We start from the raw sequence: 18,269 nt of genomic DNA, 5'->3' as shown, positions 1-18,269 counted from the left end.
GAAGAAGAACAAGACATTACCCAAATGTAAGGCAGGACGTTAGTACACAAGGGATATAAACAGCGTTCCTTTGTTAAACAAATACATGGATGCTTGGTTTCTTGATAGCAAATGATATTCTACACCTACTCCAGGAAACCGCGGCCTGCTGTTGCCCACGCCACCTCCTGGCGGCATACGAAAAATCACGCGGCAACAGCAACGAAAAATTCCAGTAGCTAGGTTCCACGATACAACCAAAATCCCCCACAAATTAACATGTTCTTCAAACCCAACGCAAAAAGCATGTTCGAGTGTTCCGGAGATATGTTGTGAACTCTGTGAAAGTCCAAAATTTCTAGGTTCTTTCGTACAATAGCGGAACGATATTCTGCACAGGTGAAAAATAAGAAGTTTAACAATATGTACAAAGAACGTTTATAAACTAATCAGAAATTCTATTCGAACGCCGGAATGACTTCACGTGTTTGCTTAAGTGGTCTATTGTTTGAAAGCTGGCAGGAAAGCCTTTTTTGTGTGCGATGTCTTGAGCCAGTACTCTATGATGCTCGCTTCAACGTATTCTCATAAGAAATTCATCGGCACTTTATAGGCTTGCCACTTAATGACCTTTTCTTTTTGGTTTAATAAATAAGATATAAACTTCAAATGGGTGCATTGCTCAGGGCAACCAGTAAAAATATAAGTGAAATAATTATTAGAATGTTTTTTGCGCCGAACGGCGTTTTCTGAAGTTCAGTTCTAGTCTACATAGTACAGTATGTGCTCATTTGAAGCTACTTGTGAGGAACACGTCAGCATGGAAAAGAGACGCAAAAACTTTACCCGACGGTCTGAACGAAGCCTGTGCTCCTCCGGGTCATACCACATCTCGAGGAAAGCCTGATGAAGAGGCCCATGAACGTTCATTTGGTATTGTTGAACTTGCCATGATATGTGCTTGGTCACGTCCGAGATGACTTTTACAATATCTCCGGGCGCAAATGGAGAATTCTGGAGCAAAAGGCATAGAAAAGATATCTTGTCGTTAGCGCCACTCCACTGACATAAAATGCGAATTGCAGTGGTGGGTGCACACGCGCATATTCAAACGCACAGTACTGATACATTTAGCATCTCTAAATCAATTTAGGAGGGCTAAATTCTCTATAAGGTATGGAACCAAACTATTTAGATTCCGGCAGTTACGCAAAAAGCTACATTCGTCGTATTCATGCTACCAGCGCGTCATAAATGAAATATCAGACTAAGTCGCGCTTATTTGAAGCGCTGCATTGCTGCTGCAAGGTTCGCCTGTCAAGCGGTTAACCCTGATCATTCATATTTAGGAATTGGGACGGTGCATGGGTCTTCATCCCAATAAAGCAACTGGGTAGCTAAATCTGCTCACATACTGTAAACACGCAGAAAGGGAGGCTTCCCGTAATGATTACCAAGTATTTCTGCGCTGCTAAATTGTGTTAGCACTGGTTTCTCCACTTTTATTTCCTTGTCTTTTTGTGCGAACCGCTTCGATTGCTTAGACACCACGCAGGAAACTCTTAATACAGCGGTTTTAATATAAGCAGAGTTCTCTGGGGCAGGCGTTGCCGTGTTCTATTCATGTGTAACCGCGCTTACGCGTCACGCGACGCGCCCTAGTATAGCGGTTGGCCGGTCACTTGCCATGCCGTAAACTGACCCAGTAGTACCACTCCCTGCTCCTGTTGTGGAGACCAGGGTCCAGTTTTCATGCGAACACAACTGTTTCTCTTTGCTCCGTACAGCGCAGCCATTTTCTGTATAGGCGATCAACATTTTTTACATTATGCGGTCCTTATGACTATTACCTAAAACCTAAATATCGCTTTATTAAAAATTACGCCATCTAAATATTGCTGGCAACAGCAATAAGAAAACTGAGTTTGTTGATCAGCGTTAGCTTGTGTGGGAAGTGGTCATCTGTGTATTCCGGTTTCCTGTTGCACTGGCTTATGTAACAGGGACGCTAGTTGTAGCTGGTTTTCCTGTCGAAATGACGCGGTAGATAATTCTAGTAGGACTTGATTGCTGGCTACTTGGTTGATGATGTACGAAGGAATCAGCGCAAAAGACGAGGATAAAGAGACGAGAGGACAGGATGAGCAAAGGATGCGCTCGCCCTGTCCTCTCGTCTCTTCATCCTCGTCTTTTGCGCAAACCTATTCCTTCGTAGATAATTCTATTTTTTGTGGGACTATGAGAGCCGATATTCCGCTGAATGCATATACGTGGCTGATCATGCATTTCGGTTTCAGACTGCCCCCCAAATTTTCTTACCTCATGCTATTTTTACATCACAGAACAATCTTCTTTGTTCTTATAGGAGCTGCTCCGAAATATTGGAGAAGTAAGTGCATAGGGATATTCTCTGCGGGGCTGCAGACCCGCGCACTTGCGTTTCAGCTTACCGAAAGCGCCTTCCATGATCCCACTCGGGATCGGTATGCAAGCACACAGCGTCTCAAAAACTCGACTTATCTACGCGCATTCCCCTATAAAGTCTTTCAAAGGAACTAATCAAGAATATACCACGTCCGCAATGGAAGCCCGTACACAGTTGCTGCTGGGTCTCTGAGTGTCATGCAGTTATTGCCGTTTATTTTGATCACACGCATATAGTGTTCCAACAATCGGAAGGTGTCTAATTTCTATATCGTTCCATATTTAAACTTTTGTTTATATGTACGCGGCATATACCCTTCCGTACCTAAAGTTGTAGCTAATTAGGCGCTCCCGTGCCTGTAGTTCATCAGCGACATCCACGCGCTTCTATGCATCATTCTACAGTTCCGCATTTATAGCCCTTGTCCCACTGTTTCTTTCGAAGGATATGAACCTTCCTGAATATTCATCCACCCTAGAGATTTCTCATCTTAACGCATATTCGTAAAAGCTTGGTGTCTTTCTGATTTCTCAGCGTGGATAGGCCTAATATGTATTGTTTGATAGACGGGGTACCTCAGCTGCCTCTGCTCCCTTATGCTTCACTTTTTAAAACCTGTACTGCAGCCACAGCGTGACATCGACTTCGATGGAGCTACCAGGACATACCTGTAATTTCTCTGTAGCAAAGCACTCTGCACGCAATATGCAACAAGGAGGAACCTATCATTTTGAGCAGCGCTCGTGATGATGGCGGAGTCGCTGAAGACCAGCACAAGAAGAGCGTGGCCTCAACTTCGCCAGCTATCGCAAGGGCAATTAATAAACAAGCGCTCGCATTCCAAACACGATCCATAAAAAACACGCCCCAAATAGTTCTCATTGCTCTACGCCCCCCTCTAATTAGACTCCCTGAGTAAAGGTCGATGCAACACCAGGACCCTTGGCTTCGAAAGTATTTGTCGAGATCGACAAAAAGTAGTCCGCTAACTCAGCCGTCAGTCAGTTCATGATTATAAAAAGTGTTCTCTACCGATTGAAATGTTTAGGAGCGACACAGACAAAACAAGATTCTGTGGCACAGTCAAAAATATATTGCTTTTGTGGAAAAGCTGTCAGCGTTTTCCCTGCTACAAATCTTTTGCAAGTGCGGCCAATTCTCATCAGCGATATCTCAAAAGATCCGCGCTGCTACATTGTGGAGACAGTAGTGCAAACTTCCGCCCTGTGACGCCTGTTGGGTTCGTTTTAGAAATATTTACCGGAATTCTTTTGTTCAACAGCACCACGAGAGTAGCGGAACAAAATAGAACTACCAAGTTATCGACGTAAGCCATCAAGATAACACTTTGCGGTTTTGATTTGCGTTACAGCAAGAGGATTTCAGCATAAAGTGTGGGTGGTCGTGGCAGTTTAGAACTGTCCGAAATTTGCCTTTTTTCCAACTTAGAGGTAGAATCATCATCATCATTCATGAAGAGCCTATTTACGTTCGCTGCACGGCGAGGGCCTAACCTATTGTCTTCCAACCGCTCCTGCCCTGCGAAGCTCGAGTACGCTTTTGGCCTTCGAATTTTCGTCCACCCGTCAAGATATTGGCCTTCCGCTTCTTCTAAACCCTTCTCTTAGTATCCACTGTTACCCTAATTTTCCACCAGCTGTCGGTTCGTCTCACTACATGGCCAGCTCAACTCCATTTCTTTTTCTTTACTTGCCCTATTACCTCTCCTAGTCGAGTGTGTTCTCTGATCCAGGAACCTAATTACCTGTCTTTAAGTTATACTCCTACCATTATTTTTTCCATGGCCTGTTCAGCCGCTCTAAGTTCGCTTTCCATTTGTGTAGTACGGTGCTAAATTTTAGCTCCGTATGTCATCACCGGCCGTAATATGCACTGATTGTATATTTTTCTTTCGCGTGAAAGAGGTACCTTTTTGGCATTTTTTGGAATGCTTGCACGATTTGTGAGTGCTGCAAAAATTCTTGAGGAACTACAATCAGACAGCACGGCGTGGGGTGAATACTCATAAAAATAAACCTAAATTAATGACGAATATGCATGAAGAAAGCCCCCTCTTCAACTTTGAAAACGAAATGCAACCACGGGAAAGAAATACGGCCAGCGTAGGTTGCGCAGGGGAGTGGTGGCCACGATTAACAGGTTGTCTTTTCCGTTCGGGGAGAAGTTCTTCTTGTGCGCTGTAGGCACTCTTGCAGCTCGCTGAAAGCCTTCTGCGGTGCTTCTTCCCAGAAGAACTGAACGCTGTCTTTGATCAGGCAGGTGATTGGTTTTTCGGGGAATTTTTTAGCGAAGCGCCAGTAGTGCGCCAACTGCGCAAGTAATGCTTCGCGCTTTTTACTTGCCCTTTTGCTTCAAAAATTTGGGTATGCATGACGTTTTATCAGGCAGCGCTCCCTCGGCGTAGACGCATGTCCAAAAAACTTCAGTTCTTCTTACCAAAGAAGCTATTCGCAGGATTCAGCGTGAATCTTGATGTTCACATTGCCGCAAGTACTGACTCCAGCGCTGTGAGGGCTCGTCCAAGCTCCGGGCGAATACGACAATGTCGTCGAAGTATACGAGGCAGGTGTGCCATTAAGGCCGGCTTGCACAGCGTCCTTTACAATTTGGTACGTCTCTGCCGCCGTACAGAATTCAAACGGCATCACCTTGAAGTAGTACAAATGATCCGGCGTTATAAAGAATTTCTTCATGTGGGCCGTCTCGTCCACCTTGATTTTCCACTATCCGATTTTCAAGTCCATCGAAGAGAAGCCCTTCACCTGCCAGAGGTGTTCTGTGGCGTCATCGATGCGTGGGAGTGGGTATAAGCCTTTTTTCGCGATTTGGTTCAATCTTTGGTGTTCAACAGAGAACCTCAGTGTACCGCCTTTTCTTGTTTACAGCCGGTCTTAAGCCACTCAGTGGATTTTTGATGGTGGTATGTTGTCACTGTCGAGCATCTCTCCGTCTTACGTCCGGTTATTTTTGCGCGTGTGAAGACACTCCGTACGGTGACTGCACCATAGATTGGGCTTCATATTCGGTGATAATTTGGTTCTTTGCCAGTGGCGTGTGCTGTATCTTGCAAATCGACTAAAAAGAAACGCTTTAGCAGTGGAGCAATGCTGTCCCTTTCTCTTGCTTTTTCTGTGGTAGTACCATGTTCACGTCGAAAAGGACAGCAAACTTGAAAGCGTAGTCCGATTGGCTCTGAAAGTAGGCGACGGCGATCCGGCTGGTTTGTGCCTAAATATCTTCGAGGAACGCAATAGAAGTGGCATTGTTTATGTGCTAACAGTCTTCGCAAAATTCGTGAGCACCACCGAGACCCGCGTGTCCTCGTGCGCCCACGCGGCCACGCAGCCTGTGACCATGCCTATGTGGCTGCTGCGCGAGGAGCGGCGCTCGATCCAGCGATGTCGCTGGAGCTGGTGCTACAGGGCTACGGAACACCTGTGGACGTGTCGCAGACGATGATGACACCACGAAACGGTACGTCATCAAGCTTGAGTGCTGTAGGTGCTCCACGCAGACGGGAGAGCTCGTTATCGTTGGCTTGCGTCGTAGCCAGTTCGTGTACGTCAAGCGGGTCGGGAAGTGCTTCCTGCGTTCCTGGTGAAGTGGCCTTTACATCGTTCATGCGACGCAAAGTGTCTGCAGGGGAATTGGCCACACCACTGACGTGCTGGATGTCGGACGTCAACTCCAAGAGGTATGGTAGTTGACGCACCTCTCGTGCAGTGTAGAGGGTGTCAGGGCGGTTCAAGGCGACCGTGAGCGGCTTGTGATCGGTGAAGATCGTGAACGTGCGTCCTTCGAGGTGATGTTTGAAGTGACGAATAGCGAGGTACATGGCTAGCAGTTCGCGGCCGAAAACAGTATATCGTGTCTGAGCCGGAGTCATGCGCTTGGAGAAAATGGCTAGTGGTTGCCATGCACCTTTACTCGCTGCTGAAGGACAGCTCCGACGGCAGAACTTGACGCGTCGGTCATGAGTGCCGACGGAAAGCTCGGATTTGGATGAGCCAGCAGTGCAGCGTCGGCGAGAGCGCGTTTGATGGCCCGAAATGCACTGTCAGCTGTAGCGTCCCAATCAAGTGAAGTGGATGAGCGTTTGCTGGAAAGCAGCCTGTCGAGAGGTTCGAGCAGCGTGGCACAGTTCCTAATAAAGCGGCGGCAGAAATTTACCAGTCCTAGGAACTGGCAGAGCTTTGTCATCGACACTGGCTTGGGAAAGTCGATGATTGCCTGACCCTTGGAGGGGAGTGGACATATGCCAGTGGCGTCCAAACGATGGCCGTGGAAATCCAGAGAAGTGGCACCAAACTCGCTCTTGGAGATATTGATGACGATGCCGTGAGCAGCGAGACGTTCGAAGAGAAGGCGAACATGCTTCAGGTGCTCTTCCAGGGATATGCTGGCCACCAGAATGTCGTCAACGTAGGCGTAGACGAACGGTAGCCCCCGTGTTACGGCATCAATGAAGCGCTGGAATGTTTGTGCAGTGTTGCGGAGTCCAAATGGCATGCCCAGAAATTCGAACAGGCCGAATGTGGTTGTGATGGCAGTTTTAGGTATGTCTTCTTCTGCCACGGGGATCTGGTGGTAAGCACCAACTAAGTCTATCTTATAGAATATTGTGGCCCCTTGGAGAGTGGCGGTGAAGTCTTGGAGGTTGGGTAACGGATAGCGGTCAGGAACGGTTTTGGTGTTCAAGGATCGGTAATCTCCGCAGGGGCGCCAGTCACCAGTTTTCTTGGGCCCCATGTGCAGTGGTGATGCGTGGTTACTGGATGATGGACGGATGATGCCCAGTTCCATCATGTGTTCGAACTCCGCACGGGCGATTTTGAACTTGTCAGGTGCGAGCCGCCGTGGTCGAAAGAAAACGGGAGGGCCAGTGGTGATGATGTGATGACGGACGTCGTGACGAACAGGTTGAGTCCAGTCAGGTGGCGCTGTCACGGTCGGGAAGTCCCGCAGCAAGGTGGCGAACGGTTCATCGGCAACTGTAGCGCAGGATGGTGCGACATTAGCAGCTGCCTCCGCTGACACACCTTGCACTGAGAGGAGTGTGGTAGCATCAAGTAGACGCTGCCGCTTTAGGTCGGCGAAAAGGCAATGTTTTGCGAGGAAGTCGGCACTGAGGATGGCGGTGCGAACGTCCGCGACGAGAAAAACCCACCGGAAAACTCGGCGGAGCCCCAGGTTTAGAGTGAGTGGGCGTTGTTGGGAGACGGGTATGCGCGTGCCGTTCACTGCTTGTAACTGCAAGATACCACGGGAAGCACGATCCGAGCGTGTAGCGGGCAAAACGCTAACCTGGGCACCGGTATCCACGAGAAACGTCTGTTCGGTGTTGCGGTCGGTGACGTGAAAGAGGCGACATTCCTGAGTTGCGCCGAGATCGCTTGTCGCCGCTAGCGGTGGGCCAGGCCGTTTCCCGTCCAGGTGCAGAGCAGACGGCAGTGGCGGGCGTCAGCGCCGAAACGTCGATGGTAATAGCAAATGCCGTAGTTGGGCGACTCACTGCGTGGGCATTCTGAGCTTCGGCACTGTGACGACGAGCGACGACGTTGACGCGAACGTTGCGGTGAGTTATCGCGGCGTGTTGCGGCAACGATGATCTTCTCTAGCCGATCGCAAAGGCTGCGAGTCTAGATGAAGCGGCGGACTCCCTGGGCGCTGAAGCGGGGTTCCTTGGGCCGGCAGGAGATGGGGGCTCAGATGATGCAACCGCGGCCACTTGAGAAAAGGGGGTGGCGACCTCCATGACCTTGTCTGCCAGCGCGGCGAGTGCCTGCAGGTCCATGGGTGCGGCAGTGGCGAGGACCATTTGGACGTTGGAAGGTAGGCGCTGAAGGAAGAGCTGACGCAGTAGTGTGTCATCCATTGCATGAGAATGCGTGCCAAGGAGTTGCTTCTTGCGCCGTACGAGTTGGCATGGCCTGCGGCCGCCGAGCTCCTCGGTGGAAAGAAGCTGCTGGATGCGCGTGCGTTCAGAAGCAGGTGTGCGCTCCAGGAGTGCAGCCTTGAGCTGGTCGTAAGGCGCTGCGGGGCGGGTGTGGTTGAACGAAGCGAGGATGTCGGAGATCTCCTCTGCGGCTGTCGGCGGAAGGGCTCCGACGACGTGGAGAAATTTGGTTTCTTGAGAGGTGATCCCAGCCAGCTAGAATTGCGCCTCTGCTTGCAGAAACCAGGTCTTCGGGTGGCGCTCCCAGAATTGCGGAAGCCGAACGGTCAAGGCTGAGACTGCTTCGCCGGCTTCTCGTGAACGGGTTGAGTCCTGGTTGTCGAGGGACATAGCTTTACATTAACCTCGGTGGCGTGTTGCGTAGGGTCACCAATTGTAAAGCGCTATGTCGGGCGAGAGGAAGGAGCCTCAGGCAGGACGACCGTTCGCCGCAAGGGAAAACCAGATTCCATTTTGTAAGCACCAGCGAGAGCCCCGTGTCCTCGTGCGCCCGCGCGGCGACGCAGCCTGTGACCATGTCTATCGGGCTGCTGCGCGAGGAGCGGCGCTCGATCCAGCGATGTCGCTGGAGCTGGTGCTACAATCTATATACATAGGGCAACGATTGGAGTGCCGCAGGTGTCGGCTCGTCACAGATAAATATTAGTCAAATTTGTTTGGGTCTTCACCGGGCAACGTGCGGGGTGCGTTCGCAGTGAAGGCTCGCACTGGGCGTCCATTCTATGGGAAGCGAAGATAGACGTGGGTGTCCTCTCTGTAGTGGTAGCACAGTGGACGATGATCGGCCGTTAGCCACACTTCCGTCTTTCTTGAGGAGTGGAGTTGCCACGGAAGTGGTCGGGCAGATCGGGGACGACGCTAAGCGCCTCGTGCAATGAGCTGCAGGTTGGAGAGGGCAGCGGAGACCAGCACCGTAGGCCATGGCTTCCGCCTCCCTTGGTGCTTCTGGCATCGTAAAAGTTCCCAGGCCCAATCCCGCGAACCCCTCATTTCAAACTGCATCCGACAGGGAGTGCTTAGATGTCCTCTATTGTTTTCAATGCAGTCGAGCTCTAACACACATGTTCACAAAATATCCACAAGAATCTGGTATCTGGATCGGTAATTTCATACCTCAATGTTTTTAATAATTTTTCATGGTCCCGAATTTTTTTCCGGCACAAGTGAACCGTTAAGAACATTACCCACCAGTATTTCTTTTTTCTTTCCGTGAGCTCCACCGGAACGGGAATATATTTATGGAACAAAACAGAAACCAGAACGCAGACCATTTTGTTTAGACACAATGTGTTAAACGACAGCGCACGCAACCAAAATGAGGCAGCGTTCTCTCTGTCGTTCTGTATTTTGTTTTGCCTTCATTGCTTCCGCCGTTTTTACCATGTGCCACCGACTCTCCCAAGTTTTCTGGTTTTAAATTCCGCAACCTTTCCCAACCGCTACAGCAGGTTTCCTGGTTATACGCTGCAATCTTAGCATGCGCGTCAGACGTCATGGGCACATCGGACTCAGTTTGAAGTGCGTATCCAAAGTTTGTACTGCTCTTTTCTAGTTTAAACGGGTTATAAAAGCATATAAAAAGCAACACATTTTTTTTCAGAAGTGTAGCCAAACGGACGACAAAATTACCGAAAAAAGTAGATGTGGTGCACTGTTTTGTTCTGCCTACTTGACGCATAGTGCAGCACGATTCAGTTGTGTAGGTTAACGAAATATAGCCTCCCTCTCTCTGTATTTTACAAGCGCTTGTTTTCCCTTTCTACCACAGTATTGCAGTGGTGGACAAAATAATGCAGCCGCTTTGCAGGCTGTGCCCCCCTTTTTGGCTTTAAATGCAACTCTAATATACCATGTCTGTTGAAGTCACAGTTAACTTATTCAAGGCACGTAAACAGGTTGATTTCAAAGTTGATCTGAATTTAACATATCTCCACCGAAACTGAAGAGGGCTTAGCTTGTTGTGATACACTTTTTGGTTCGTTGCATCTATTTCTGTTCTGCACAGGATAGCTGGTCTGTGAAGCGCTTGACAATAAGTATTAAACACTGTTTATATCTGAGACACCACAAAATTGCGTTCTACACATGCGAAAAGTCGCTGAGCAATATTCGACGTCTTCGGAAATTATGGTAAGTAATTAGAGCAAGTATATTGTCTCACTTACCGCGACAATAGACGATATGTCTACGTCAGGCAGTTGTGTCAAGAAGTTTTTCAGATCCTCATGAACTTCTTTTAGCCATGTTTCAGACTCGCCGTCACCAAATTCGCATATAAGCAGCGTTCTTCCTGAAAATATAGTGAGAAGGGTAATAATATGGCATTAGTGAGGAAGATTACCAACTAGTTTAATGTTCTTTTGCAGAATGTGTCGTCGCAAATCAACCTCGCTGACTTCTGCAATTATAGACAATTGTCTGCCTTTCTAAAAGGCCAGAATTGCTCGCATTTGGCGCAAGAAGTTCAGTAGAAAACGGACCAAGAGCCAGAATGGTTTCACTGGCTAGCGATTGAAAAACCCATTGCGGAACGCTGACGAAGTGTCTAGAAGAACCGTGGTCGTACTGGCAGTATGGCGGTTCTTTCCCTCTTTTTGTAATATGTGCCGTGCTCATAGGTTTTCGATGTTTTCCTGTCTATCATGTAACCCATCACAATTAACTACTTCCAGTGCAGTGCCTCCAGTACCACCATACAACCCTGTAGCAGCCAGGAACACTTGCGTTGCAGCAAATTCGAGAATATACACCTCTTTTACCGTGGAAACTTGACATGTGCTAGTTATTTAAACGGATCGCGAAAATGACGACGTAATTCATCAACGCGGTCACCTTGCATATAATTATGTTAGTTACAACTATGCTGGCTTGGCAGAAGCCATGTTTCATTAATATCCCAACGCAAAACTTGCAGAGTACAATGGTGATAATAAAAGGCTGCATACTTAGGGGCCGCACTTTATAGTGCAAGGAAACGATACTTTTATGATGTCTTCATTTTTCTGCACGCTTCCCAGTGGCAAAATCACAGTTTCTAAATAGTGAAAACAGAAGCAATCACGTTGTTCTCGGGCCAACTCGCCAAAAGTTAAACTCATAGAAAACAAGTGTAAACATAATGGTAGAAAAGCTAGAGTCCTTGAAATACCATTCGCATGGCATAACTGGCCGGGACTTCTCCAGTACTACCTTCACGCTTTGGTACATGCCTAATCTTTGGTGCATATAAAACTTCCATCAGTCCTTGAGTCGTCATCACAGTTGGGATAACAAAATTATTGGGATATTGAAGCATCAAAGTAGACAAACGAATTGAAAGGTGGTGTAGCCGGCGGTTTAGCTCTTAGTTGGCTAGTTATTTGCACGTTAAGCGGAGAAAATGACGCGCTTTCGATATCTCTGATGCCTACATCCACATAAAACGTATACGCCTTTATATACTAAATATCACGCGACTAAGCTTGCAAGACGGCATTTATTCAGCTGGCGTCATTATCCAGAAGAGTTGAAACACAATTTATATGGTCGTTTATAATTGGTGAACACAGGCGCTTGTAATCTGTTGTGGCTGGAAGCTATGATGAACAGAACCGGTAACTGGAAGCTTGGAATTGAGCTAGTCACCTCCATATTTACCCCTGGTATAAAAGGAGGCTTCCTATGCCATTCACTTGTAGAAAAGTTTTGAATATAGAGGGTGAGGGTACAGACGTGCACGATTTGCTTTTGAATCCAGAAGTCGAAACCACACAATAGTTCCGGTCGAAGCCTTCTCAGCAAAACGAGTGAGAAACTTCTGACACATTCCCGTGTGCGTAATCGGCGTACAGAAGTGAACCTCATGCCACGAGTGGCAGAAAACAGCAGGTTGGGTGTCCTGGTGACGGGACATGCTTTTTCCAAATGGAATCGCAAAGTACACTCTCAAACTCAGGCCGACTCGGCCGACAATACCTTAAAACATTACAGCGAGTCGGCTTCGATGGGATTTTTAGTTTTAAAACCAGAGTAACGCATTTTTTTCAAGTGTCGTAGCTTGCACAAAAGCCGACCTCGTAGGGTTTAGATGGACGACAAGCGAGACAAAGAAGCATGTTTCGTCGCAGCAGTTATTGGAAATTGTTAAGGTAGCATTGCACCGAACTTCATACCGAACCAAACGGCTGCAGGGCATTATTATTTCTTTATAATACCGTCTTTTAATGACGTGGCCTTTTGCTGTAAGGAGCGTCGAAGAATGGCTGTAACAACATGGCCACTGGCATTTGCGTGAAGTAGTGTTATAGCGGTAGTTTCGAGGGTGCATAGAACAGCTGGTAAAGTTACAATGTGCTTGAGCTTTCCAGATTTGGTTCGTAGCACTGCACCAGTTTCAAGCACCAGTAGGCGAGCTCACGAATTGTTGCAGCAACTGCAGTGAAATTAAGAAAGAGCGATTGAAATGGGACACCACATGGTGAAAACGTTGTAGTTTTAGGCGTACAGACAACACAAATTTCAGCTGGACCTCATTTGAAATTGAGAATTTCTGACCCTGACTACGCAGAGGAGTACTTTGATCTTATAGCGGATGTATTATTTTGCTATTTGGCTGAAGACAGGCCCTAGAAACAATCTCAGTAGTATGATAAGGACCAGACGTTCATCTGTTCTTAATGAAACAAAAACAATATCGTGTAACTACAACTGGCGAGTTTTTGCCTTGAAGTCCTCGATAACACCATAACTATGCGGTGAAACGTTGCGGGAGTGATGCGCATCACCTTATACGCATAGAACCATCCAGAAACCGCGAAATCCTCTGTTCGTTGTGTGCACCGTGCATATAATTTTTCCGGTACACTCATTACAAATATGAAGACAAACGTATTCTGCACCCTTCCGTGTGGTGAAAGCATTGTCGACACGGAGGGTTGGATTACTATTTTTTCGGGTTATCTTTTTGGCGTACCGTAAAGCACAATTTATCACACGAACTATTTTTCATCACACTAGCTCTACCTTCGGAGACCAGAGACGGTGATCGGTGAGCAATACTGTGAAGTAGCATGTCATTTCCGGGTTCTTGAAGGAACTTGACGTGTGCCTAACAGAAGCGGTAAGTGCGGAGCAGAATGATATGCCACCTATTCATCTTCATTTGATAAGTTCTGAGAAAATTTATACCGATGGAGTGGACTTTACGTAGAAAGACTCTTTTTGCTAATTCAAGAGGGACAGTAGTGCAATCTTTTGCTCCGGAGTGAGGTCTGAGCTAACTGTTCAAAAACAATCGATAGTTAAGTTCCTATATTTATGGGCAGATCAGCCTCTAGAGAGAGTCAAAAGTGGTCGGATAGCTACAGCCTCCTCAGGCAAAACATGCCCAACCATCTCTATAACTACTGACGGCCAGTAGGGTACAGCGGAATTTACTTTGTCTTATCCCTAGAAACATTGAACTAATTGCGAACGGCATTCTGCGTTGCACACAACAATTATATTGTGTATGCATGTATACTGCTTCTGCTGAAATTTTTACAGGCATCTTCAGCACCTCTACTCTGTGTTACAATGCTTCCAACCTACCGTCCTCAGCTAAACCTGCGTAATTTCATCCTTGGTCACGTTGTTGAACGTCACAACCATGAGGAAGACATCACCGGCAGTGGAATTTCATTGTTGGTACCCTCAATGAAGCTCCTCCGTGACAACCTTGGCGTTTTGGCTTGGTTGAGGCGTGCAACCAAGCACTCGCCCAGTTCGGGTGGCTCTTTATATCTCCCCCTCTACTTTCTCATCCCGACTGGAGCGCACCGACCCAACTACACGCTGGTTATATTGGTAAAACAATGACAGCAGTGCTTTGGCAACAGATGTCCAAATCCAACGAATACATGATTTGCCTCACGAGCTATACGCAGAAAATTTGAGTAAAACTACTTTATTACAGACAATGAGTGCTTGGCTACGGCAATGGCTCGTCCAACATTTTTCCCTGACTGCTTTCTATTGGTCCAAGCACGTTAAGTCTCCAGAATAGAACATTTTCGCTTCGAAGAATGCGGGCACACGCATTGCGTTCTCGTTGTGATTTTCGAGAGCGTCACTGTGGCATGACTGATTTGTTTTTGCTTCCCTTCCCATCAAAGATATACCTCAAGAAAAGCGCATGTAACCATTGATTATCTGTCTCTTGGTTATTCCTACTAAACTGATGCTGTCGTGTATACGCAGCGTGACAAGAAGGCAAACAGCTTACTTTATCATCCTTGGTGACCTTTGTCATCATCTCCTTTTGCTCTTCCGTTGCTGCAGTTGGCCCTTTGTTATTTCGCGTTCCTTAATCTCGAGTATTACGGCTGATTTTCACGATGACGCCAAAAGCGTTCATTCTGAAGTGATGTTGACCATTTACAGCACAATCCTAAATTGTTATTAACGCAAAAAAGCGAGATTTCTTAGGAATCTCTGGCGTTTTGTTGAAGCTGTCAACGTGAAAACCGCCCTTTCACTTTACGTTAGGTGCACACAGCCGCTGCCTTACAACACCATAACCTTCGACCCCTGTAGTTGCAATGGTATTTTTGAGAATCATGAAAGCTTAAGGCCAGACTACCGGAACGTTATTGGGCTTCGTAACATTTGTACGTTATTTTTCTTCGTCCTGTGAGGACGACAGCACAAATAGTGTTAACAATCAGGTATTTGAGGCTGTTATAGGCCACTTGACAAATTTGCCTCGTAAAACGTCAATATCGACATTGTAAGCTTGAAGTACCCCTAAGGCGACGTGAAACTGATGGGATAAAATCCGCCAATGACAATTTTTTCGGCAGCACCCAAAGTCTCATATATTTGCTGCGTAGACCGAAAGGAGTACCGAGGCAGCGAAGCACACATCACAGCCTTTAGCAGTGCCCTCACTTCTCAGATGCCCTTAGGTTGCATGTCCGATAGGTGACTGCTAAAAATCTAGTTTCTGATGGTGCAATAGAAGCCGCCGCCTTGGGAACTCGCGTATGCCTGCCAAGACAAACAGCGAATGCAGTGTAGTTAAACAGCACCAGTTTATACAGAATTCTGTTATCTTGCGTCATTCGAGATGGCTCCCTTATAAATGATAGGATGGAGAGCCGTTAGCCGTACTTCTCAAAAATTCAAAATTGTATTTCGTTAAATAGCTGGACGTCTGTTTTACGATTTTGGCATATTTTGTGTCTCTACACTCAAATTTATTTAGTGAAATTTTGCGTTATTCTGTTTCTATAGTATCTTGTTTGCTGAGCGTTAATTTATGTGTGTATGCTAATATTAGTGTTCCTTCTAGCATTCACGGTGTTTTCTTCCTGTCCGCGTATCTATATACTGGTAGGGATCAGTAGTAGACCTTTGCCAGCGCGAAGTGTTACTACAGCAGCACTTTGGTTCGCGATTCTTTTTTTGTTGCCGGTATCAATCGCAACACAGCACACGATGACTGTCAGTTGCATAGAAATACCTTGCTTATTTTGTAAGGGTATTTATCGGCAAACTTGTTTTAGTTACCAGACTGCACAGTTCAGTGAACCTTCATGCCACGTAAATAAAATGTATTATTGTGTGTTGTTTGTAAATTGTATTGTAGTGTAACCTACATTTTGTGGGCTTCATCTTTGAAAATGCCGGTTTCCTTCATTTTCTTCACAACAGTAAACGTTTGGCCATGTGGGGACACGATAAGCAGCAAGCAGAGCTCGAACATCTGTATATAATGTACCTTGCGGATACTTTTTGTTAGTTATGAAAATTGCTTCGAAATAATTCACCCTTTCCTTTATTTCCTTTATTTCCTTTATTTACAATTTCGTTCAGACCTACCTTGTCTACGATGAGAGGGTAAAGGCAACAAGCTGCCTGACTAGGGTGTGACACCCAAAGTACACTGCACAGGAGCAATAAGCACCGAAATGACCACTTCCCTGGCAAGAAAAGTAACATAAGCACGGCATTTCAAGCGTTACAAAGCAAGCCAGCCATTACTTATACTATAAATAGCGACAAATAAGGAGGCGGTAAAACGACGACGCATGCAGATGTGTTTTACATAATGTTTAGCAGATAATTATAACATTTCTACTAATGTTTTCGTACATACTCATATAAGTTTAACAACACACGCAAACATTTATTTGAACAAAAAGAACAGTTACAAGAGCACAAAACGTAACCATATATTTGTTACCGCAAGACGCTGCATGGTCCGCTTTTTTAAAATAATTGTGAGCGAGTGATAACAAGTACATTTTAACGTTATTTTTAGATTTGTAATCAGAACGGCACTTTTTAATCCAATTGACTATACCAGGATGTGTATTTATAAACTCGGGTATCAAGTAGGCTACTGTATGTGTTCCCTAGTTTGTTCACATGGCTGGTGTCCTAAAACGGCTGTGTCGTAAATCATACTGGGTGTGTGCTACAATAATTGATTCAAAACTGGTAGCTTGACTCAATATAGCTTCCTTTCGTATATCCATGGCAAGTTTAAGTTCAAAAATCCGACAGTAAACAGGTTATATTTGTAAAAAAATGGTGCTGTGTGAGCCATTCGTTGGACGTTTTCTATGCAGCGTACAGCTCGCTTTTATAAAACCACTAGTCTTTCTAAATTGTACTTACTTTTAGTCCCCCATATTAATAAACTGTATTGGAGATGCGACTGAACTAAGGAGTAGTACAGTTGTACTTTCAGCCAGTTTGGCACGAAATTTCATATTCTGTACAGAAACGCAATTAATCGCGATATTCTTGCGTGGATCTTGTTCCCGAAAGGTGCCCAGCTTAAGTTCTCATAAATAGAACCCCAAGAAACTCATATGTACATACTTGTTCAATCACATTATTCTGAAATTTAATGTTGACATGATAATTGTCTGGTTTTCTTCTGCTTTTGAAAACAACATATTTAGTTTTACCTACATTTAACTGGAGTTCATTTAAATCCAACCACCTCGATAACTGTTCAACTATTTATTAGCGGCCGCTTCAAGAGTACCGAGATGCGAAAATGCCGAAAATGCCGAAAATGCCAGTGGGTTCAAGTCTTTGCCGCACGTTAAAAATCTCCAGGTGGTAAAAAATATTCCGCAGCCCTCCACAACGGCGTGCCTCATCGCCTGTTTAGCTTCAGCACGTTACACCTCATACTCAATACATCAATCAATCAAGCAATCAAAAAAATTTAGGTGAGAGCGGTTTTTTGATAGATAACTTTGAACGACATGTCGGAAGATACAATTGACAATATCATTCAGCCACGCGCCCCGTTCCCGCAGTTTCATCAGCATCACTCATACAGGCCCGAAATTTCTCTCCGTGCATGTTCGCTCGTACGAAGAAAGGCGACAGAACTGAGGGACGATTTGAAGAGAAATTTTTAAATGAGCGGTGTTGATACTACCTTTGCATCAGTTATGTGTCAATGATGTGCTTGTCATTCTCGCCGACAATAGTGCATTGTATTTGCGTTTTACCCTGTGTTACACTGGTCCAAATCAATGCACACGCGTTGGATTCGACTACCACGAAAGCATCAAATGCAAGGCCAAGCCATTGTTACAGTGCTAGATGTAATATGTTTCACGCCAGGTTTTATTTTGGCCTGAAATACCACATCAGCATATTCTAGCTGCCACCAAACTAAACACCTAAAAAGATGGCCCAGCTTGATTTATCCCTCCCGTACGAATTTTGAGAGACGAACTTTAGAATAAGAATTCCCTATGTGCCTTCTGTTTGGAACATTTGGAATAACGGATTATCTGTTATTTATCGAACGGAACAGTCAGAAGTTGGTATTATCGGCATACAGAGAAGCAGTTTTCTAACCTAAACTGAGCATTGTTGCCGGGTGCCACGTTTCTTTTA

The 18,269-nt window shown here is 46.0% G+C and overlaps 1 protein-coding gene across 1 annotated transcript in view; it reads right to left on the bottom strand.

Annotated features, from left to right (window-relative positions):
- LOC144145246 (uncharacterized) overlaps positions 1-18,269 on the bottom strand; it is a 329,859-nt gene that overhangs the window by 242,735 nt on the left and 68,855 nt on the right. Inside the window, exons 6-7 of the mRNA XM_077676783.1 lie at positions 10,547-10,671; positions 826-993 (exon numbers count right to left, since the gene is read on the bottom strand). Coding sequence (XP_077532909.1) covers positions 826-993; positions 10,547-10,671 — 293 coding nt within the window. The remainder of the gene's footprint in view (positions 1-825; positions 994-10,546; positions 10,672-18,269) is intronic.

This window comes from Haemaphysalis longicornis, unplaced genomic scaffold, assembly GCF_048455015.1.
Source record: "Haemaphysalis longicornis isolate Haplotype H1 unplaced genomic scaffold, Haemaphysalis longicornis Haplotype H1 scaffold_7, whole genome shotgun sequence".
Taxonomy (NCBI): Eukaryota; Metazoa; Arthropoda; class Arachnida; order Ixodida; family Ixodidae; genus Haemaphysalis; species Haemaphysalis longicornis.
Note: the sequence above shows the minus strand (reverse complement) of the source record. Positions and strands in the feature narration are given on the sequence as shown.